This window comes from Zeugodacus cucurbitae, chromosome 3 (genome assembly GCF_028554725.1).
Source record: "Zeugodacus cucurbitae isolate PBARC_wt_2022May chromosome 3, idZeuCucr1.2, whole genome shotgun sequence".
In the NCBI taxonomy this organism is placed as follows: Eukaryota; Metazoa; Arthropoda; class Insecta; order Diptera; family Tephritidae; genus Zeugodacus; species Zeugodacus cucurbitae.
In genome coordinates, this window is record NC_071668.1 from 55263982 (window position 1) to 55288050 (window position 24069).

A 24069-nucleotide genomic window follows, 5' to 3' on the forward strand; every position below is an offset into this window, starting at 1 on the left:
GCAACAACCGCTAGGCCTCTGGGGGTCCTACAAAATAATGTCCCGGTTTTGAAAAATGCTATTAGTTGCCCCACCTTTTGTAAATCCAGTTTGTCAAGCTCGACATCTTACTTTTCTGCTCAGACTTCATCTTCACTAGGCTAAATATTGGAATATCTTCCCATTCGATTTCACCGGGAACATGATGAACTGGGCGCGAAGTCATAAAAGACCTAAAAATCAATTAATTTCGTATAAAATTAACTCTTTGATTTATTATTATATAAGGTATCTTAAGCACACGCCATTTTTTATAAATCTTATACTAGGGTCCTAGTTCTAAGTAAGTACTTTGGGTTACAAAAGTAAGAGACTAAATTTACATATATTCACTTATACCAGGGTGCATACTTATAATTACATTAAATTACATCACAAATGATTGATTATAATTAAATAAAAATGTAAATACTAGTATAGCGGTAAATTATAGTAATTAAACTAACTGTCTTCGGCGTAATTAAAACGGTCGCAGTGTACCCATTAACGGCTGTTGCGCAGGCGGAAATAGTAAAAGCGGCTGTTGTGCGACCGCATTGTGGCCACCGGATGTGGTACCGTTACTTGCCAGAGTGACAGTGCCTGCTGCCGATGCAGCGGACAACATGCGCATACCAGCCGACAAGGCTGTGGACAAATTTGGAATGTGTGACGATGCCGTTGTGCTGCTGCTGCTGCTGCTGGACACTACCGATGAGAAACCCGCTGCAGTCGTTGCAATGCCACTGACTATTGGCGGCGCTGGTATGCTGAGACGTGACACAATTGGTGTTAATGACGCCGCCGCCGCCGCTGGAGTGGGCAATGCCATTGAGGACGCTGTTGAAGTCACATTTGATATACTACTCGTCGCCGAGGCCGCAACCGGATAGGGTAATTGCAGCGGACGATATTGACATTTCTTGGCATGCGTACGCATATTGCTGGACTGTGTGAAGGCCTGATTGCAGTTCGGATGCGGGCAGACGTACGGCTTGCAGCCAGTATGATAGTTTAGATGCGTCTTGAGGTGATGCTTCTTGGTGAATGCCTTCGGGCAAATGGGACAATTGAATGGCTTGATACCTAAGTGAATGAAAGAAACAAATATTTAACAGTTAATTCGTTTTAAACATTTGGCGAGTGTATCGTTTGTAGGAAGCTTAAAAGCTGCGCCTCAACTCACCTGAGTGCAATCGATGATGCAGCGTCATGTTGCTACGATCGGCGAATGATTTGCCGCACACCGAGCATTGGTACGGCTTCTCGCCGCTGTGGGTGCGCATGTGCTGTTTGAGCAGCATTTTGCGTGAGAAACGTTTGCCGCACTCGGCACATTTGTGCGGCTTGACGCCGGTGTGTATGCGTACGTGCATGTTGAATGCTACACGCTGGTTAAACGATTTGGGGCAGTAGGGGCATTCGTACTCTTTCTTATTGCGATGGATTTTCATGTGACTGCTCAGATAGCCTTTGTCATTAAACGTTTTACCACATTCCGGGCATTCAGCGGCGAACTCCTTGGTACCGCGGTGCACAGACAGGTGATACTTGTAATTGCGTAGCTGTGAAAAACCTTTGCCACAATCGGTGCACTCGTAGCGTGGCGATTTGTGTGTCTTCTCGTGCGCCTGAAATGAGAGTTGAGTTGAAGAGTTAGTAATTAATTAATTAAATTGATTAAATTGATATTAATGAAGTTGCATGGATTTGATCGGGTTGATTTCTGACGAGATATAGAAAAACTTATTCTAATCTCCAAAATAGACTTGAGCTCCTAAATTATGTCGAAAAGGCAATAGATTTTGGTTCAAAGTTGTATCCTTTAGATCAAGTTTGAGTGTCTGGTCACAGCAGGATCGCAGAAAGTGTGAAGGCTGTTGAGGCACGTCAGTAGAATGTGAACAAGTTCGATCACCGTTATCCTCTTCTGGTTTACTACTGGATGGTTAGGCCTCACCTGAGCTTGACAAGCACGGACTTAAGGCTCAAGGTATATCATAAGAGGCCTAGGGTAGCCCTCAGTAAAGTTAGTTTTGGTTATCATAATTCTAACTGATCATTGTCCTATCGGGATTCACGCGGTCAGAATAAAAAGTTTATAGGACTCTAGCTGCAGAAGTTTTTTGAGTATATTAAGGTATCATCACAAAACATCTAGATTTATTTTTTTGAACATCGAACTGGGGTTATAAAACCGATGCACATTTGTAGTAGTTTCTGAATGCTTTGTCGAGTCTTAAAAACTAATCCAGAGAGTAATTTTAGTGTCATAAAATGGAAGTGTGTTCCACTAGGACTTAACCTAAAAAGCACTCATATGAATCTCAGCCAATAAGGACCGCGACAGAGGAAAGGATAAAGCTCCTGCATATGCTAAACACTCATAAAGGCTAAAGTCATCCTATCTCTTTCTGTCCTATAACTAAATACAGCAGACATCTGATGTCTTCCGATAAAGTTTCATAAAAACTAAGATAAAGAAACTAAGTGGATTATACTAAGTGGGAGGAATAGCGTCGACGTTTCAATTTTTCACTTTAATTACTGAACTGGAATATTTACTTGACCAAGGCATAATATATGTAGATTTGGTACCAATTGTTAGGAAAGACAGGACTATTTGAAAGTTCACAAAATAAACGGACTAGACTTTACAAAAACGAAAATTTAATTAAATTTAGAAAATACAGTTTCATAATATAAAATGCTCTGGTGACAAGCGTGGAAACCCAAAGATGGATAAATGAAATAAGTTTTGAGGCAAGGAGGAAGGTTTGGATTCAATGGATTGGGTCTGGAAATACAACAATTGATTAATAAGTAGTGCATTCTATATTTTTGTGAATACTCATAGAGGGCGTACAACTACTTCGAGCTAGTACATTGTCTACAAATAGTTCTGAATTTTTAATCTAAATCGAAATCACATCTGCCACTTTCTAAAATATATTATAAAAAACTAAACAATTTATAAACTAAACACTGAATATTATTATATTCAAATTCAACCATAAATATTTGCAGAAATAACCATTAGTCGTATATCTAAATTACACAGTCTTAACACATCTTACTAAACACTGAGCATTAACAGATCGCACCAATAACAGCGCTGTCTGCCGGTGACCCTGCCCCTCGCTCACAACAACCAACCGCAAGAGTCTGAAGCGCCTCGACTGCCGTTTGGTGTTCTGCAACAAGTCAACAACAGCACCTAACTGTGTACGTGATGCCCGCAAGCGGAGCGTGAAATTCGGAACCTGTTTTTTCTCCATCTTCTTCATTTATGCTGCTCACCATATTTTAAATATGCTAATCGCAAGCTAAATACTTTAATATGTGCTGGTGAGGCAACAAACAACAACACCTGCTGGTCATTTGCATGTTTATAACTTGCATTACAGCCACACACACAGGTAGCTGGAGTGGCACCATATGAGCCAGAGTTGACTCCACCCATGACGGTGTTTATACATACAGTTGTTTCTTGTGTGAGTGCGAGTGTGCGTGAGTACATGCTTAACCGGTTTCTGCTTTAGGCTCCACCCAATTGAGTTGTTGGTTTATGTGTTTACAGATGTCTCAATATATATATATGTGTATGTATATATATGAAAGTGTATAGATGTATATGATTTGTTATATACATATGTATGTATCCCATATATGTAAATCTAGTTTCTCCTCCTCTATTGCTAATTAAAATTTAAATACTAGCATATTTTTTAGAAAAATTTAGAACGCGGTTAAAGACCTTAGCGTAGCTGATATGCAAAACTTTACTGTTATAAAATGGAAATGCTCCGGAATATTCAAATTAGCTCGTTTAGTTTTAATTGTTGGCCTTTGAACCCTAAAGTTTTGGTATCATATAACTCTATCTGATATACAGATAGATGCGTGTTTATATTGTTAAGTAAAATTTAATTATATAAAAGATAGTTCATATGGGGTCGTTTAAAATGACCTAAAATACTTTTTTATTAGAAATAAGATAAATTTCAATTTTTTTTTTTAAATTTATATGAGATTTGATTGTCACTCACTTGGGAGTGGCCAGAAACGATTCTTCTCCACATGGTTCAAGCAGCTCACGACTTCCGGTTTTAGACCAAGTATCCTCTGGGTAGCCAACAGACATCCGTTTGAAGGCGAGCTAAAGTGAGAAGGCGAAGCCCGCTTATGCGGTTGTGCGTAGGGTTTGGGACCCACCACATAAAAACACCCCCCAATGAAAAATCTACGAAAGCCTCGGATGAGACACCCCCCTTTTGATGACGACCCCTGCAAACGTTTTAAGGATAATGATATAAGGGCATGCACCTGGAATGTCCGGACCCTTAATTGGGAAGGTGCCTCTGCCCAGCTGGTTGATGTCCTCATACGACTTAAGGCTGACATCACCGCCATCCAAGAAGTGCGATGGACGGGACAAGGACGGAAGAAGGTGGGTCCTTGTGACATCTACTACAGCGGCCATATAAAGGAGCGCAAATTTGGTGTTGGATTTGTGGTGGGAGAGAGACTCCGTCGCAGAGTCCTGGCATTCACCCCGGTGGATGAACGTCTAGCCACAATCCGCATCAAAGCGAGGTTCTTCAACATATCGCTGATTTGCGCCCACGCCCCAACGGAAGAGAAGGACGATGTGACCAAAGATGCTTTCTATGAGCGCCTAGAACGCACCTATGAGCGCTGCCCCCGCCACGATGTAAAAGTCGTGCTTGGTGATTTTAACGCCAGGGTGGGTAAAGAAGGTGTCTTTGGCACAACAGTCGGAAAATTCAGCCTCCATGACGAAACATCGCCAAACGGCCTGAGGCTGATCGACTTCGCTGGGGCCCGAAATATGGTCGTCTGTAGTACCAGATTCCAGCATAAGAAAATACATCAAGCTACTTGGCTGTCTCCTGATCGAAACACGCGGAACCAAATCGATCACGTTGTGATAGACGGAAGACATGTCTCCTGTGTTTTAGACGTGCGTACGCTCCGAGGACCAAATATAGACTCGGACCATTATCTGGTCGCAGCGAAGATACGCACCCGCCTCTGTGCAGCAAAGAATGCCCGTCAACAAACACAAGGAAGGTTCGACGTCGAAAAGCTGCAATCGCAACAGACAGCCACGAAATACTCTACTCGACTTGTACTCCTGCTCTCTGAGAGCACTCATCAGCATCTCGGTATAAGGGAACTGTGGAACGGCATCTCAAACTCACTGCGTACCGCTGCAGCCGAAACAATTGGTTTTCGGCAACGACAAAAAACAAGCTGGTACGATGAGGAGTGCCGTCTCGCAGCGGAGAGAAAACAGACTGCCTACCTCGCAACATTGCAAACGACCACAACACGTGCGGGATGGGATAGATACCGAGAGCTGAAGAGGGAAGCGAGACGCATTTGCAGACAAAAAAAGATAGAGGCCGAAATGCGTGAGTACGAAGAGCTTGAGAAGCTGGCAGACAGAGGGAATGCTCGAAAATTTTATGAAAAAATGAAGCGACTTAACGAAGGTTTCAAGACCGGAGCATCCTCATGTAGAGACCAAGGTGGTAATCTGGTAACCGATGTCCAGGGCATACTGGGATTATGGAGGGAACACTTCTCCGACCTGCTGAATGGCAGTGAGAGTACAACACCAGGAGATGGCGAACCCGATCCCCCAATCGATGACGATGGAACAGATGTTCCATTACCCGACCATGAAGAAATTCGAATAGCAATTACCCGCTTGAAGAACAACAAAGCAGCGGGGGCCGATAGATTACCGGCAGAACTATTCAAATACGGCGGCGAAGAACTGATAAGGTGCATGCATCAGCTTCTTTGCAGAATATGGTCGGAAGAAAGCATGCCTGACGATTGGAATCTCAGTGTGCTCTGCCCAATCCATAAAAAGGGAGATCCCACAATCTGCGCCAATTACCGTGGGATCAGCCTCCTAAATATCGCATACAAGGTTCTATCGAGCGTATTGTGTGAAAGACTAAAGCCCACCGTCAACAAACTGATTGGACCTTATCAGTGTGGCTTTAGACCTGGAAAATCGACAACTGACCAGATATTCACCATGCGCCAAATCTTGGAAAAGACCCGAGAAAAGAGGATCGACACACACCACCTTTTTGTCGATTTTAAAGCTGCTTTCGACAGCACGAAAAGGAGTTGCCTTTACGCCGCGATGTCTGAATTTGGTATCCCCGCAAAACTAATACGGCTGTGTAAATTGACGTTGAGCAACACCAAAAGCTCCGTCATGATTGGGAAGGACCTCTCCGAGCCGTTCGATACCAAACGAGGTTTCAGACAAGGTGACTCACTATCGTGCGACTTCTTTAACCTGATGCTGGAAAAAATTATAAGAGCTGCAGAGCTAAACCGAGAAGGTACAATCTTCTACAAGAGTGTACAGCTCCTGGCGTACGCCGATGATATTGATATCATCGGAAGCAACAACCGCGCCGTTTGTTCTGCTTTTTCCCGCATGGATAAGGAGGCGAAGCGAATGGGTCTGGAGGTGAATGAGGACAAGACGAAATATCTCCTGTCATCAAACAAACAGTCGGCGCATTTGCGTCTTGGCTCCCACGTCACTGTTGACAGTCATAACTTCGAGGTCGTAGATAATTTCGTATACCTGGGAACCAGCATCAACAACACGAACAATGTCAGCCTCGAAATCCAGCGCAGAATAACTCTTGCCAACAGGTGCTACTTTGGACTGAGTAGGCAATTGAACAGTAAAGTCCTCTCTCGACGAACTAAAATCAAGCTCTACAAGTCTCTTATCATTCCCGTCCTGCTTTACGGTGCAGAAGCTTGGACGATGTCAACATCAGATGAGACGACACTAGGAGTTTTCGAGAGGAAAATTTTGCGCAAGATTTATGGTCCTCAGAACATTGGCAACGGCGAATACCGCAGACGATGGAACGATGAGCTGTACGAGTTATACGACGACATTGACATAGTTCAGCGAATAAAAAGACAGCGGCTACGCTGGCTAGGTCATGTTGTCCGAATGGACGAAAACACTCCAGCCCTGAAAGTGTTCGATGCAGTACCCGCCGGAGGAAGCCGAGGAAGGGGAAGGCCTCCACTCCGTTGGAGGGACCAGGTGGAGAGCGACCTGGTAACACTTGGGATCTCCAACTGGCGCCGAACTGCGAAGGAGAGAGACAGGTGGCGCACTATCGTCGATTCGGCTATAACCGGCTAAACGGTTGCAACGCCAATCACACACATATGAGATCCAAGAAAATGTGAATAATATCTCAAAATATGTTCTCATTAATATCTAAGATATCTATTATCTATCTATCTATGAAAATTATTACTTTTAAGCGGATTATCGAACGAACATACGCGATGAAAGCCTCAGAAAACTCCTTTAACACAATATAAGCTATTGGAAAATCAGCGAATATGGGTTCGTGAGAAATATTTGTGATTATTTAGATTTTTAATGCGAGTAATATCGATCACTGCGTATAATTAATTCAATATAATTTCAAAATTTTAGAAAGATGTGTTATTTCTTTAGATTTTCCTGATTCTTTCTCTATTAACCCTCGGAGTTATAATCAGGTCTGTGAGATAAAAATTCGAGATAAATCTTTCCAATAATTTTTGGAGTACATTTCCTGATTCTCGACATAATTAGCAAAAAAATTATACAGGTTCGGACTAATCCGTGCTTACACCTATATTGGTTAAAAAGACTGGCATACCTAATAATGTTTGTATGAAATAAATTTGGTAAGATCTTTTAAAAGAAAATGCTCTTTCCAAAATTCGAAAATCTACTATACTGTTTCACAAGTTCACAAATGAATTTTCTCACTTTGATGCGCGCTGGGCGATCGGGTGCGGCCAATAGATGACTCAAACGCTTCAGACGACTTTATAGATTCTATTGGCTATCATTATCGTCACTAATAGCCATATTCTAGTGTCCCCATGAACGCGATAATTCCGGTTTCTCTACAATTCTTCTATAATTGATAAGGGAACTGACTGAATTTCTCTTCTGCTTCCAAACTTCGAGTATTCATGTTCGAGACCTTTCCAGCCAAAAAATATACTTATTTTGGTTCAAACGTACCAGGGTTCAAATAACCAGGTCGGTGCAGATCTAATTATGTTTGTATGTACTTAATTTAGGAAGACTTTTAAAAGGAGACAGGGATTTTCTAGAATTTTTAATGGGAGTAACATTGTTTATTGCTTTTAATTATTGCTCATTTGAAATTTAGAAAATTTTGGATATTCCAAAACTTAATAACTGTCTACTGGACTGTAACTGAAAACCCGCACATCTTATTCAATTTAATGCTTATCGCAGATGCCAAAGCAAAATTTCGGAAAACGTAAAAAGGTAAGTTTTTATTTCAGTTCCGACGGGCCGACCATCCCTTGAATATCAAAATTGAATTATGAATTCCTATGATATGGTAATTTCGGGCTTTTTAAAGGAGATTTGTTTCCATTTTATTGAATTAGACCTTGTATTACTTACTGCAGAAACGGTAATCTTCCTCCTAGTGGATAATGTTTTTGAGACATTTAGGTGTATAATGGTGGACGATTTATAACACTTACATTAGTTAAAACCACCAATTTCTTAAAAATTTAAAAACGAATCGCTATATATGTTTGGTTAGGTTAAACGGCTGTCAAACGACGAACCCTGGGACTGAGATCCCTCACACTATCGAGTCATCATTGAACCACCATGTGATCCTGATAAAGTGAAAAAATTCACACAATTTGACATGAGCAACTTCGCCCACATCCTCGAGAAAACCGTGTCCAATAGTTGCGATTATTTTGCTATACAGAGTCTTGCATTCACAAAGAAGGTGTATAATCGTTTCTTCTTCTTCTTGGTAGCTTCTGCAGTAATCATTGAAAGGTATTCCAAATCTGCTGGCGTGTCTTCCAATCAGACAGTGTCTCGTTAACACCCCTATAAGGGTTCTTGTTTTATTCCTCTTAAATTTGAATAAGCGTCAAGTACCTATATTCGCTATATAGGAATCATTTAAATAATGAACCTAACCTAAGCGAAGTTAGCATTTGATAAGAGCCCGAAGACAATTTTTTAGTCAGCAAGTGATGGTGTTCAAAGTTAATTCAGTTAAAACAATAATCCTATGACAATCAGTGCATGATTATAATTAATTTTACATAGAAAATTGTCGGTTTCCACGACAATCAGTTTTAAGGAATTGAAAAGAATAGGGATTTATGTTCGGACAAGAATTGATACCCTGACAATATTCCCAATACACTTACGGAATGTTGGATGCTGTAACACATAGTATATTTGAGAACGCTCAAGTGTTCTCTGATTATTTCAGATGGACTTTTTTCGAATTCTACAATAAAGATACTCATATCAAATTCATAGAAGAATAGTGGGACTGGATTCTGAGTTTTTAACCGAGATTGCTATTAAACTTAAAGGATGACATCGGAAGTTGTCAGTGAACGATATTTGTGTATAGATTAGTTAAAGAAAAATACTCGCTCCGTTTGCGAAGTCGGGTTTGAGCTCGAACTAAAAATCTAATTAAAGTGAAATAAAATTAGCGACGCTTACAAATTTGGAGTTTTTAGTATCAAGCTAAAGGGGAGTTAAAGCAGTGCTTGTCCTCCTACGTTGCAGGAAGAGTTATTACTTGATCTTATTTTACTAAAATGAATTTGATCGTTCGAAAACGAGGGTTGAAATTGAAAACTGAAATTATAAAACTGTTCAACAGCAGTTCCTCTCCGCTCCTAATCCAAAATCTATGATTTTTTTTCAAATTCCATATCCTTGCTGGAGTTTACCAAGCCTGTACCTTGACTCATTCAAATTTTAACGTCAAAGAAAACATGACTAATTAATTTTATGTTACTGCGGTTGATTAAGTTTTAAGTGGACTCAACAAAATAAAGGCTTTTATAGATCTAAAGACATCAAAATCTGCCAGGCTATACAGATCAAATCAATCCACAGACACCTTATACATATTTCCTTAAAATAATATTACACATCTCCACACTCACCTGCAATGTTTGCGAGCAACCGAAAACTTTATCGCAGATACAGCACTTATAGCTTATCTCTTCCGCATTCAAAGCTGTCACAGAAGAGGGGCTATTTGCGCAGAGTTTTGTAGTTTTCGAGGTTAAATTGAAATTCGCCACTGTGGTCAAGGCGATCGTCGAGGACTTGAGCAGCAATTCGGTGGATGACTTTGTCTTCAAATAATTGGCGCTGTACGAGGAATGACATGTGGATGAGGTCGATGATGCAGGTGAGGTAGGTACCGACGGCAAGGTAGACTTGTAGAGCGGATATTGTTTATAAAAATCCAAACAATCTGTACAACTTGCGCGGGTGCAAATATTCTTAGACGAGGGGTGTGACAGTGGTATACTCGAGGCATGCGTTAAGGTCGGCAAGCGTGAGTTGGCAGATTGCGTGGGTTGATTAGGGTGCGTTGAGTTAGAGTTAATTATGTACGGTGCAAAGTAACGTTGTTTTTGGTAAGGTACTGCAGTTGGTACACTAAAGTTGGGCAAGGCGTATGGCGCACACATTTGCGGAAAGAATTGCGCATAAAATTTTGTTGCATTAGCGGCGGCGGCAGCGGCCAAGAAGTCGGAATGAAAACCCTGATAGGTTGGTGTAGGATAGGCAGGTTGACGTGGCGCTGCGATGGGTGATTTTTGCTCCGCCGCTGGTGAGGATTTCGAGAGATCGAGTATATCGGTGGTGAAGGGTGTTGGCGTGCAGGGCGCTGATAAGTTCGTTTTCACGCTGATAGTGGGACTTTTGACTGGCTTGCCACCTTTGTTGTGCGCTTCATCGCCAAGTATGCGACTGATGCTGAAATCGGTGACATGTGCGGGTTGTGGCGTCTGCTCTTCACCCGATTCGGAGCCATTACTGCTGGCCGTGGATTTCGAGGGGTATACATCGTAGTTTTGTAATCGTTGCAACATGGTATGCTTAAAACCCATGCTAATATCGTTCATTACCGCACAAAACTCGCTAAAGATTTAAATTTAATTTCTTTTTTTTCACCGAGTAATACGTTCACTTTTGAAAGCTCAATTTATTATCCAAGTATTTCAATACTTTTTATTTCCACTTCTTATTCCAACTTTTATTTATTTTCACGCTAAAATTCACAAATCACTTGGATATCACTTGTAAGCTGGCGCACGCGCGTTTCAACCGCATTGAACTGTCACGTTGCACGTCAGAATACGTTATGTTGTATTGCCGTTAACCGATGTCTGACATCAACTCACTCAAAACACCATAACAACAAAAACACAACGTTACCGACCAATCGTGAGCCAATGAGCACCTGAATGCGTCTACAAAAGGCAACAGAATCTCTCAGCCACACACACTTGCTGCTGTCACTTGTTGGCTCAGACGACTGACGATCATCAAGCGCCACAGCCACGATCAAGCCGAAACGCGGCTGCGAAGGCAGCAAATGTATCACAAGTGAAATTGAAACAATTAAAAGGAGTACTAACAACAACGGCGACGATAATGGCCATAAAATGCGTCAACAGCGCTAACGTTAAATGTTGTCAACACAACACTAAAACGCTACTACCAACCGCACGTTCATCCCTTCAGCCCAGCATCTCCTTCATCCACTTGCGTCGGTTCACTGTGTTTACATACGTTCGGTCGGAGCGTAACCAAAGTGTTGGCAATTTGTTAAACGTCGATCCGCTGTCGTGCTGAGCTTCATGCGCTTGCGCTCCGGCCAGCGAGTGTGCGCGCTCTCTCAGCCTCTCTTTCATATGATTTGACTGCGCACAGCAGCTCGGTTTGAGCCATTGTTTTTATGATCGTCGTCAACGTTAAATGACAAATGCGCTTTATGGGGGTACCACGGCTTGAATACAGTGGAGCTCGATTTTAGAATTTGTGTTGAAATGAGAATACTCAATCCGTTTTCTCATTGAAAATGCGTTAAGTTTGCCTATCAGAAAATTATTTCCATTATAACATTTGGATATTTAGGTTAGATTAAGAGGTTGACTCTCTGCGCCAATTGGACAGCCAGAGACGTCGGTTCATTGTGATACCAAAAGTTTCCTAAGTTTGGATTACAAAAAATACCCTTATATATCTTCGATGCGCTTTGAGCTCTATGAGGCGGCTAATGTCCATTTCGGCCAGCTTGATTCTCAAAAAGTAAAGCTACCGATGTGTTTCAGCCTCAATATTGCGAACACCGGTCGGTCATCGCAGGTATGCCTATTCCACAGTGTCCTGTGAGTACTTCCGGTATTGTGACAAGAGGAATTTTCCTAATCTGTGCAAAAAGGATCTAGCAAACGAAAATGTTCCAGTTAATCAACGTTTACCGTACTCGAGAGATGTCTATTGTTTAAGCGCAAAAGGGAAACGGAGCCCCGGCTCGTTTCCAGCCTTGTGATAGTTATACCAGAGCCGTTTCTCGCGAGCTAATCAGTTCTGCAGACCCGCTGTGACTTATACTAAAAGCAAAGGTCACATTATTTTTCCTAAATGGAGAATGTGCGACCAAAGACTCCACCTTTTTTTTAACCGGAAAGGCGAATTAGGCATACCTAGTTCGTTCTTCGAATATCCTCACGTTTGGCAACATATTCGCAACTTAAAGAATTTGTCCATCACCAATAGGCTCTGTAGACGGGCTGAGAAATCGAAGCCTATTCTTAAAATGTTAAACTTCCGTGAATAATTCTCAAACTGGGAGGATTCATTCCCTTCTTTAAACTCGTCGATTAACCGGTTTCCGAACACGGATGCAAGAAGTTGCTAGGTAGCTGTCAGTTTTTGCCAATTGCCATTGATTTAAAATTAATTTCACATCTTTAAACCACTGTGCCACACTATTGCTCCAACAAATTTCTCACTCTCCGCTATCATAACGAGATCTCTTAGACCTTAGATTGCAAGTACCGCGCTCCACAACTCAAATGGATGTGATCGTGTGTCGGCTGTAACAGTTTGTTACAGACTTTATGCCGCTCAACGCCCAACGCATTCCACTAATGTTTGGCTTACTTTTGCGATCTGCAGCAATTGCAGTCATACATATGTATGTACACACGCATGCCGAGATATGAATTACTAGACAAACAATTTGTGTTTAAGTCATATGAAATGGAATGTTGGAGCTTTACTTACGGTCGGTAGTTGGCCGCGCAAGTCTCACATCGTTCACATCCTTCATGTCTTTATGGCTAGCGCTTGACCGTCCTGAAAGTTTGTACATAGAAGACATACGTTTTCTACTTTGACTAGTTGTTTGTGGTGATACTCGGACTCATATGAATTTTTAAGATTGTGTTACGCAGATCTGCAGCAGACAACGCCCGTAATTAATTGCCACAATAAAATGTGCGCTTCGTTAAAATTGAAATATTTTTACTATGCTCAAAGCTGATTTTGAGATACTCAGTGTTTCTCTCCCAGTTGAAGTGCCTCTGTGTTGGCAACCTATATAGATCTTTTCCTTTAGATGAAAACTTTGGAATGCAAAAATTATTCCAGTTAGATCTGTGAGTATTTTAAAATTAATAAACGAATACTTTGAGTTTGTTAGATGCTGAATACAATGTAGTTTAAAACTGTAAAGCTGTAGCAGTAAAGGCATCCTTCGCACCGAATTAGTTTGAGGATGAAACTATTAGCCGAAATGGCGGGAACTCACATCGAGATCAATTAACCATCGACAGATTAATACGATATAAAAACACTGTCATTGTTAGGGTTTATCCTTAGTCGATATACCTTTAACTCATTTTAGGACATAAAAATATTTATCTCAATGATAGATAAAATAAAGTCGTCTTCGATTTATCAGAGGATCCCAATAGAATAGTAAAGAGTTAAGAGAATATGCATATGGGCCTTTGGACATGATGATTTTTACCAGTGACTGATGCAAGGCAAAGACGGTGAGAATATTATTAACCATTGTGACCTAACAGAAAGATGCATTCATTGCTCCCTAGGAAGTCCGGAGCTGGTAAAATCTGCGAAAATTACTCTGACTACCGAGTATATTATGCGAAAGGTTGAATGAATCTCACTAAAAATAAGGCCTTGTAAGTTTACCTTTATACCTCGGAAATCCAATTTTTAAACTATTATCTACAACAGTCCAAACTCTATAGTACCAGTTGAGTCAACTCTCTAAATTAAAGAAACCTAATTAACTAGGTATTGTCTTAAAATTCGCGTATATATATATATATATATCCATACATAATTTCCTTTAACTCTCGTTGGAGCGTAAGGCCAAAACAAAGTCATTAAAGTCACTTCGGTTATTTGGAAGATTTTAAAATATTCCAGTTGGTGTTTACATTCCTTAGATCTACTTCGAACATGCGCTGCCAGTTGCTTTTCGATCTTCCACAGCTTCTCGCCCCTTATGGATTCCATCAGAAAGCACTTAAACAAATTTCGTCAGGATTCTTACGTAGGGTGGGGCTAATACAGCATGTCTTCATGGAATGAATGAGAAGTTCGTTGGTCCATTTATGCATATCTTGGTTTGACAGATCTTGGAAATTGGGCAGAATTTTGGTGAAGTTAGGTGGACTCAGCAAAATTAATTAGGTTTGCTGATTGAAAAAGGAGATCGCAACTATGTTTGAATGCAAACGGACCCACTTATGTCACTATTAGGCATACTATTGTTTTGTTATACATGGCTCCAAACTAAACATCATTAAACAACTCGATGGAATAGGATTACAACATCCTTGTCACAAGCGCCTAAAAGCTGGACATTTACCAAAGTAATATATAGGTTGCATCTAGAGAACTCTAAATCATATATTTAAACATTGAGAGGGTTAAAATAAAAAAATGCTCGTAGTTTTATTATTACCTTGGAAAGAATTACTGTTTTGAAAAAATCGATAAATAAAATAAATTTGACGTATCACCCTATTCGACTCTAACGCATTGAGGAAACCTTACAACTTGCTTGAGCTAGTGAAAGTCACTTCGCAAATGCATCCTTTCACTTGAATTTAGGGCAATCAAAGAGTAGAGGCTCTGATGTCTTCGCCGCAAGGTCGCGTAACAGTTATTATTTTGTCGACCATATGGGCTAGGTCCAGTGACTTGAAGATAGATAGATAGATCGATCTCTTTTCTTCTTTAGAGCTGTAGTTTTTCTAATTCATTCCATATACTGTTCACCTTATTTCTATTCTCGACAATGTTGTAGAAGCAATTCCAAGACTACAAATCCATTACGGTTTGAGTATTGATAACACTGAAACACAAATTAACTTGAATCAGTTGATAAATTCAAAGAAGAAAATTGAGTATTGGCCTGTGTAATCACTAGAGATATCGAGAACTGAAAAGAAAGAGGCCGAAATCCGTGAGTATGAAAAGTTTGTAAAGCTGGCCGACATGGATAACGTTCGAAAATTTTATGAAAAGATGAGGAGATTTATAGAAGGTTTCAAGATCGGAGCATTATCATGTAATGACCGAGGAGGTAATCTGGTAACGGATGTCCAGAGCATATTGGTTTTATGGAGGGAACAATTCTCCGATCTGCTGAATGACAGTGAAAGACCAACGCCAAGAGATGGCGAAACGGATTCCCCAATCGGTGACGATGGAATAGATGTTCCATTACCCGGCTATGAAGAAATTCGAATAGCAATTGCCCGCTTGAAGAACAACAAAGCGGCGGTGGCCGATGGATCACTGACGAGCGTATTGTGTGAAAGATTAAAGCTCACCGTCAACGAACTGATTAGACCTTATCAGTATGGCTTTAGACCTGGAAAATCCACCATGGACCAGATATTCACCATGCGCCAAATCTTGGAAAAGATCCGAAAGAGAAGAATCGAGAGGAAAATTTTGCGCAATATTTATGGTCTTTATGGACATTGGCAACGGCGAATACCGCAGACGATGAAACGATGAGCTGTATGAGTTGTACGACGACATTGACATAGTTCAGCGAATAAAAGAACAGCGCTGGCTAGGTCATGTTGTCCGAATGGACGAAAACACTCCAGCTCTGAAAATGTTCGGTGGAATCCGAGGAAGGGGAAGGCTTCACTCCGTTGGAGGGACCTGGTGGAGAACGACTTTGGTTACTCTTGGGATCTCCAACTGGCGCCGAACTGCGAAGGAAAGAGAGGAGTGGCGCACTATCATCGTCGGCTTTAACAGGTTAAACGATTCCAACGCCAATCACATACATACATACTTACAATGTATAAGTAATAACTGTTGATACTTAAGTACATTAAATACTTAATTATGCTTAATCTTAAGCACAATCTTGTCGAACAGACAGTCCTCTGATTAGGCTTTTGCAAACTAGCATACAGGAGTATATTACAACAACTGATAAGAGTAATGTTATTGTTGCAGTAGTTGACAAGTGAATTTAAACTTGTTGGGGCAAGTTTAATGCATTGAGCTGCATTTAGCAAGCCACAAGTGAAGCTTACTAACAATCCAGCAGGAGTACTACCACACCAGCGCGGCTAATAATTGATTGTTCGACTGTCAACAGCTTGGTCTATGCATAAAAGTTATAATTCAGAGGCGCTGATCTCTATCGTTTGGGTTTCATACATTACTAGTAGCGCGATTAGCTGGCTCGCTGCTGTGCTGAGCTTATCTGTAAACTACTTTGCATTTATTGATATTTGAAATGTGGGAAAATGTATATCTTCTGGTTCTTTGTCTCGGAGCAAGCAGCATTTCTTGGAACTCCAAGTACCACAACTAAATACGAACGTACTCGCGCAGAATCAACGGTCAAGTTCGGTTTAAAATTTTAATTACTCTCACTAAATCATCTCCAAATTGAGCATGACTAATGTTTATTAACTGCTAATGGTGTGTTTTACAAAGTTACGTGCTTAATGTCAGTGCGATTGATGACGGTGGCAAATGCCCGGCTCCAACGCAAGCGCGTGAAGCAGGCACGCCAACACGCCCAGCCGTCCAACCAACCATGTGTAGAACTAACCAGCTACTAAATCCACTGCCTACAAGTATTGACTTGCTGTCGCTCTGGGTTGTACGCGATCCAGTTCGCTTTGTACGCAACCCGCTATGCCGCTCACACGTCTCTTCATCGCTGGGGCTGAGCCTGTTTTGTTTGTTCACTAAATTCTCGTTGACATTTTGACAAATTTCCGAACTACTAACTCAACTCAAGCGGCCGCCGCATGTCGCCGCCAACCGTTCACATGCTTATGTGCGAGCTGCTATCGTAATCTGATACGATCTTTACAGTTCGTTCTACTGAATCGATAACCTTTTCGGTTTTGGTGCGAGCGAGCTTCGCCAATGCACAGTTTCATAACGCAACGACGCTTTTTCGTCTTTTTTCGTGCTCCTCACAGCCACACTCTCCGCTACACCGCTGCCACTGCCTACTTGTTAACTCTCCTGGCCGGCTCTGCGGCGCGTAATGTTTTATATTTTCATTCACACTATTAATTTTCTGGCTTTGTTGCTGTTTTTGTCCCGGTGCTCTCGCATCGGTGGGGGTAATCAGCCAAGACAGACCCAAAGGTGGTCAGCATTTATCATTAGCACTTCATTCGGTTGCGTGCGTTTGTTGTTGTCTTTGTGTTTTGTCTTTGCGCGTCGCGCTTTCGTGTGTGTATGTGTGTTGTTGTTGTTGTGGCTGAACTTTAATGTCATGTGTTATCGGTTCAGATCAGCAGGCGCTTCTCCATATGAGCCACTTGTTGTTCTTATTTCTCACTGAGCGAGCGGGTGCACGCCAAATGGGAAAAGCCTTTGTTGTGCGCGTAAGGTTGGGTGCCTGAAAGCGGAGAAGTTTTGCAAAGCGTATGCCATAATTTTCAAATTATCCAACATATATTTAAATGATATATAGAAGATTTAATTACTATTTTAATGATTAATATGTATGAGGGTGATTTCTGAGAAATTCGACTTTCTTCGACCAGCTGGTAGCTGAAACGTGTATAACGGATTAATCGCTTTTAGCAACAGTTGAATCAATTTTGTGTTGAGCATCAGTGTTCTGAGAAGAAATTGAACTTTTTAATTTATTACGAATCGAAGACAATGTTGGAACGGCCAGAAATGGAGCTTCTGCATTCATTCGGACGATGATAGCCTAGTCACTGAACGAGAGCTGACTTGTCATATGTTCTTATCGTTCGCAAAGATGCTTATATAGTTTTATTTTAGTCGTCTATAAGACTTTATTTAGTCTCTTCCACATCGAAGTTTTGAAATATCTTCAGTTTGTTTCGAGGGTTTCTCATTATGATCCCTTAAAGTATTAAACTTAAACAAGCTGAAAATTGGACTTTGTAAAGCTTCCATTGACCAAAACCATTTTTTTTTTTATTTTGATTCCAAACTTAAGTTATCTATATCTCTCTCAGAATGATAATTTTCTGTTGTTCAACATAAAATGGTTTCAAATTGTGTGAATCTCGGTCTTTCGCTTTCATTAACATCATCTATAAGTTGATCTTTAATATATGCTATTTTGGAAAGAGATCTGGAAAATGGGTATAAATGTTAGCAAAGACAAAAAGCCATATATTTTGTCGCCAAAGAAACAATCGGAAGTCAAGAACTCGAGGTCCGAAATTTGTTAGTACCGATAGCAATATCATCGTCAAGGCCCAACATAAAATGTAATCGAATCAAGTGTATTATTTTGAAAGCAGCATAAACGAATTCTATACCTGAGGACTCAATAACAAGAACACATTATTAGCATCGATTTCTTAACATTTTAATATTATTATATGGAGGAGCAAATGTTAACTATGGTTTCATATTAGATCCACTTAGGGCTTTTATTACAATGTGCTATTTTCACTTGGGTCGCCGATTTTTTTCGTTCTTTTACGCGTGGAAATACGCTTTCGTTAGAATTTTGTACTTACCGATGAAAAAAGGGCAGGATTGTTCAATAACTTAAAGTTATGTTCGATGTTACTATGAGTTGAATCCTTATGTTACTTGTTAGACCTAGGCTTGCAGAAATTCTTTCAGGCTAAATGAATAACAAACATAATGACACAGTAGACGTCCTAAATAGTATATTACGGTCGAAAACATTCGACAATCCAAAAAAGGATTTTGAATAATAATAAAATGGGGTTGATTGATTATCCAAATTTGAGTAAACCTATGTGGAAGTGGTTGTCACGAATGTTCACTATTGACCGATTCACAAATCAATTAGTACGATAACAAAGAATCTGACTTCAAAAAGCTTTTACTACTATCGAAATCCTGGTAACTGACTTATATACCTGTTCAATCAGGTTTGAATGACAAACTCGAAATTAACATTTTAATTGATTATGCATATTTACTGCCTCAGTAAAATTATCTGTTTGAACAGGCTGTAATATTAGGAAAATAGCTAATTGACTAAATTAAATAGCAAAGAGTATCTTATAGCATTTTTAGACAGCCAAATTAATTGATCAATTAAAATTTTTTTGGAGAAACCCTTTTTTGCATTTCATACTTCCAGCTTTAGATTTTATTTTGTATGGTAAATAAGATCGATTTAAGCGTTTTAATCGAGCAAAGACCGGTCAATTGATCAATTAGCTCCTGTCTATTGTCAAACACAAATGATAATTGCTTACTAGCTTAATCGACTATGTTCGAATCATGGACTTAAATTACCTATTTGATAGTAAAAGCTAATTGACTCAATTAAAGAACTGTTTGAATACCCACCATGAAATTTAAATATTAATTGACTCTGCTAAATGATCTCTAAATGATCTCTTTGAACTGTAAGAAAAGCTAATTGATTAAATTAAATAACAAAGAGAATCTATTATCCTACGTACCTACTTTTTAGACAGCCTTAAATGCTACTTGCTTAAACTAAATCGAGTATGTCTGAACACAAAATACAAATTTTAATTGACTTAATGGTTATATGGCTTATATGGTTAAACATGTTAAAGTGAGGTAAAGCTAATTGACTCAATTAAAGAGAACAACAATCACGAAAGTAGAATATTAATTGATTCAGCGTCTTAATTGCCTCAGAAATGACCTGCTTCAATTAAAAAATTGATAATTGACTAAATTAAAGAGCCAATTATATGAAATTACAATATTCAATCAATTGTGAGACAATTAACCGGAGAATACTTTACCAAATATATGTAGGTAAAGAACGACATAACGGACAAAGCAATATTCTAAAAGTATGCGATTTGGTAGACGTCATGTCTATTTCGAAATAATCAACCACAAAAAATAAATGATTTTTATTGCTTGATGGATTTCAAAGTTCCATGTAACTGTTCAACATTAATGCCAAAACATTTTCATAGCCTAATAAACTAATCGATGGTATTGAAAAGTCTCATATTACACAGCAAAAATTAACTGAGATAACTACAAGCAAACATATAAATGTATAATATATAAGGTGTGTTTGTATGTGGTCCTCCACGAGAAGCAACACTCGGTGCATGTACAAATTTAAATACAAATTAACTTGAACACCTTAAAAGCACACAAAATTTGATGAAAAGGTGTCAATACTTATCTAATACATACCTTTCGCCTCCGCTTGCTTCGATTACCCCTGCCACCGACGTCACAAGCACCAACTGAATGAAGATCGCCTAGTTGGAATTACTGCAGACGGCAATACTAAATGTAGCCACACACACGGCTCGCGCTCAATAAGTCAAATTTAATCTTGTTTGAGGTTAATTTTATAGCCAACACCAACACTATAACGTACAACAACAATAACAACAACAGCCTCCGAACATACATATATGGTGTGTATTATGCTTTCATCGGAAATCTCAAGCAATAATAGATATCCATCAATAGAAAACACGCTGTTGAAAGCAATAAAATAGGAGAAGCCCGAAAAGAAGGCGAAGAGGAAGAGCAAGAAGCAACAACGTTGTTAAGCGCGGCAAAGTGGCTGTGCTCGCTGTGGGTAAACGCAGTCGAAAATTAATTATGTTAATTAAAACACATTTAAAATGGAATAAAATAAATTTTTCAATTTAAAATCGATCGCATCGCATGGCACATTTTGGACATTCGAGAGCACATTTCATTGGAATCGCTTACCGGTTGCGCTTGCTCGCCAGCTCGTCCCGGCTGCTGGGTGTCTGCTGAACTCCGTGCTCCGCTCAGCGTTTGAGCTATGAAATTGGTTTATAGCTGTTTTTTCTGTTAACTGACTGATGTTTCGTAGTGGGATTTATGATGTTTGTCTACACACACAACATTTTAGTAGATTTACTATGCACATATAAATATATTGTATGTAGATCGCATTAAATAAGTACGGTTATAATGAAAATCTCTTAAATAAAATCACCGCCACTGCCGTACTGTAATGCGTGCGGTCCACTTTCGTCTATTGCCGATTCGGCTGTATTCGTCTTTGATGAAATGAATATAGTAAATGCAGCTCACTTATAGAGTGGTCTTCACTGTCCAGCATTTAAAATAACGGAACATTTTTTTATATCTAACTTTGTAAGCGAAGTACAAAACCTTTCCCAAATAATTTGTGGTATGCTTACAGTCCTTAGCCGCTCATAAATTCGGATCCATTCCGATATCGTAGACCCGACTATTACGTAGATTTCAGAGTTCATTCCACCTTCAATAAATGGTACCTCGCTAAACCAAACTTCGATGGGGACTAACTCCTGGTGTATCTCATAAGCTCTACATGGCTGTGGTAAGACAGATTATGACATATGGTATATTAATATGATGCCAATAATGGAAAAGAAGGACGCACTAAAGCCTATGGAAAGTTTACAAAGAGCAGCAGGTATAGGAAGCTGAGCGGAACAATTCCAATCCAGGAATTAGAGGTTAATCTGTATTTACTGCCTATAGACCTATTCTGTAAGTTACACGCGGCGAAATCGGCACTCAGACTGAGAGAATCTTTCATTCTATAAAGTTGTTATAAGGGACATTTTATTATAATCAGCAAGTTCCCGTTTCTACCAAATATTACGGCCTTGGAAATACTTTAGAAGGAAATAAGACAAGGTGGACAAAGATTCAGAGATAGGTAGCTACAGACGAATAAAAAAAAACTGTCAAAACGAGTGTTAACGACCAGAAATATATTTATATTTACAGCTATCCGTAAGCGGCTTTAAGTTAAGTTAAGTTAAAATCTAAAGAATTTCATCGAAGATAGTGAAATAATGCTTGGAGCTATTAGCGACACTAACATCATATTTCACGATAAACCTGCAAGGGGCCCAAGACATAGTAATACTCATAGAAATTGGGAAGCAAATGAACTAACTAAACTGGGCACCACCTTACGTGCAGATATTTAATCGACAAATGTGCTGTAGACATAGCTGAATCTCGGTGGAAAGAATCAATGACCTCATCGAGCAGACAAACGTGCCCTGAGTGGAATAAGAGCTGCATTTGTTGACTACTAAAATTTGAAAGGAATGATTTAAGAACCTTAGTACAGGTGTTAACAATTCACTTTCTGATTTGGAGACTCGTCAGCAGACTGGGGATTCATTTCAATGATTACTGTCTTACAATGAAGAAACAGATGAAGATAGTATAACTCACCTTCTTTGCGGATGTAAGTCTATGTATAGGTAAAGAATTGCAACTATTGGACGCGGTTTCCTCGATGATGTGGCAGAAGTTACAAATATCAAACTATGTGATTTATTTAATTTTAGCAAGACTACAAGGTGTTTCAAAGAGGTGAGGGAATTCCAGTTTCGATGGTGTCACAATGGGCATTCCAAAGGCCTAGGTGTGTCAACAGACAACCACCTAGACCCGTGTTTTGTGGGAACCTACTTGGTTTGCATTTGGCAACCTTTCATGCTCTATAAAACTTATGTATGTATGTATGTTCATGCGAAAGTTCTGTAACAATTATTGAAACATAATGTCTTGTCTTCAAGTCCAGTTTACCCGAACCTAGTAATTTAGTATTTCTAAACTTTCGTGGCACACAAAGGAATACAGTACTCCACTCGAACCTAGATTGGCTGCGTGGAAACTTCTTTATCAAGAAATCACTTATTTCAGCGGTATGAAATTAGTTTCATTTCTCTTTTTCTTTTGTTTATTTTGGAGACCTTGCTCGTTGCCTCTATATATTTTTCGTCGCTGACCTGAATAAAAGATCTTCACTCAACTATTTCCAAGATTTAGCTTGATGAGATTTTTCCAGTTCCCTAAACTCAAATTTCGAAGTAAGCTGACAGCGACAACATTAAGAGTGGTTATGTCGAAAAATCCATGGTCCTAGAAAAAATAAACTTATATCTGCTATCCCTATCTGAAACCCTTTAATCCACATGAAAAATACGTTTTCGTTTCCTTCGCACGAGATTCGAGTGAAGTCTACTGTTCCGATTTTTCCTTGATCTCCGGTGTGTACTAGTAGAACCATATTTCGAAGAAGATCACGAAACGATACAGAAACCCCTTTGGATGGCCCTTAAACAGCATTTAACACTGCAGTAAAGTGGTGTCACGGTCGTACTTGTTGTCTCAGTTAACTCAGTTCTCTTCAATCGTAGATCTGTCATTAAAATCCTCTCTTCTCACTCTTTTCCGTGCACATATCCCTAAAGCCGGTACCAATCGGACTACTGTTATATTGATGTTTCTAATAAATATATCGATTACTTTATAGCACTCGTTGTATGAAGTCGGATATAAAGAGAAATCGGAAACGGAAAACGAGTGATGATTAAATCAAAATCGAGGTGCTTCCGGAATTTAACAACAATAGTGACAAAATTAATGAAAAATAACAAATTTTACTCAAATTTCAATCAAAGCAGCAGAAACCGAAAAATTCCGTACGCACATACCTTTAACCGTATTGCGAATTCATCCACTAGTGTCGGAAACTGATTCAAAGCCACTTGAACGAGTGCGTGAGAAAGCCAAAGTTGTTCATTTAAAATACAGCATGTGCTGGTCCGGTTGTCTAGCATATACTTTAGTAT

The 24069-nt window shown here is 39.7% G+C and overlaps 1 protein-coding gene across 1 annotated transcript; it reads right to left on the reverse strand.

Moving 5' to 3' along the window:
- Window positions 1-240: 240 nt before the first annotated feature.
- Window positions 241-11996, reverse strand: LOC105212556 (zinc finger protein 629). Its single transcript, XM_011184588.3, has 3 exons — window positions 10081-11996; window positions 1205-1649; window positions 241-1104 (listed from the first exon to the last, which is right to left on the reverse strand). The coding sequence occupies exons 1-3, from the start codon at window positions 11053-11055 to the stop codon at window positions 500-502; spliced, it is 2025 nt and encodes a 674-aa protein (XP_011182890.3). The 5' UTR covers window positions 11056-11996; the 3' UTR covers window positions 241-499.
- Between the last annotated feature and the right edge of the window lie 12073 nt (window positions 11997-24069).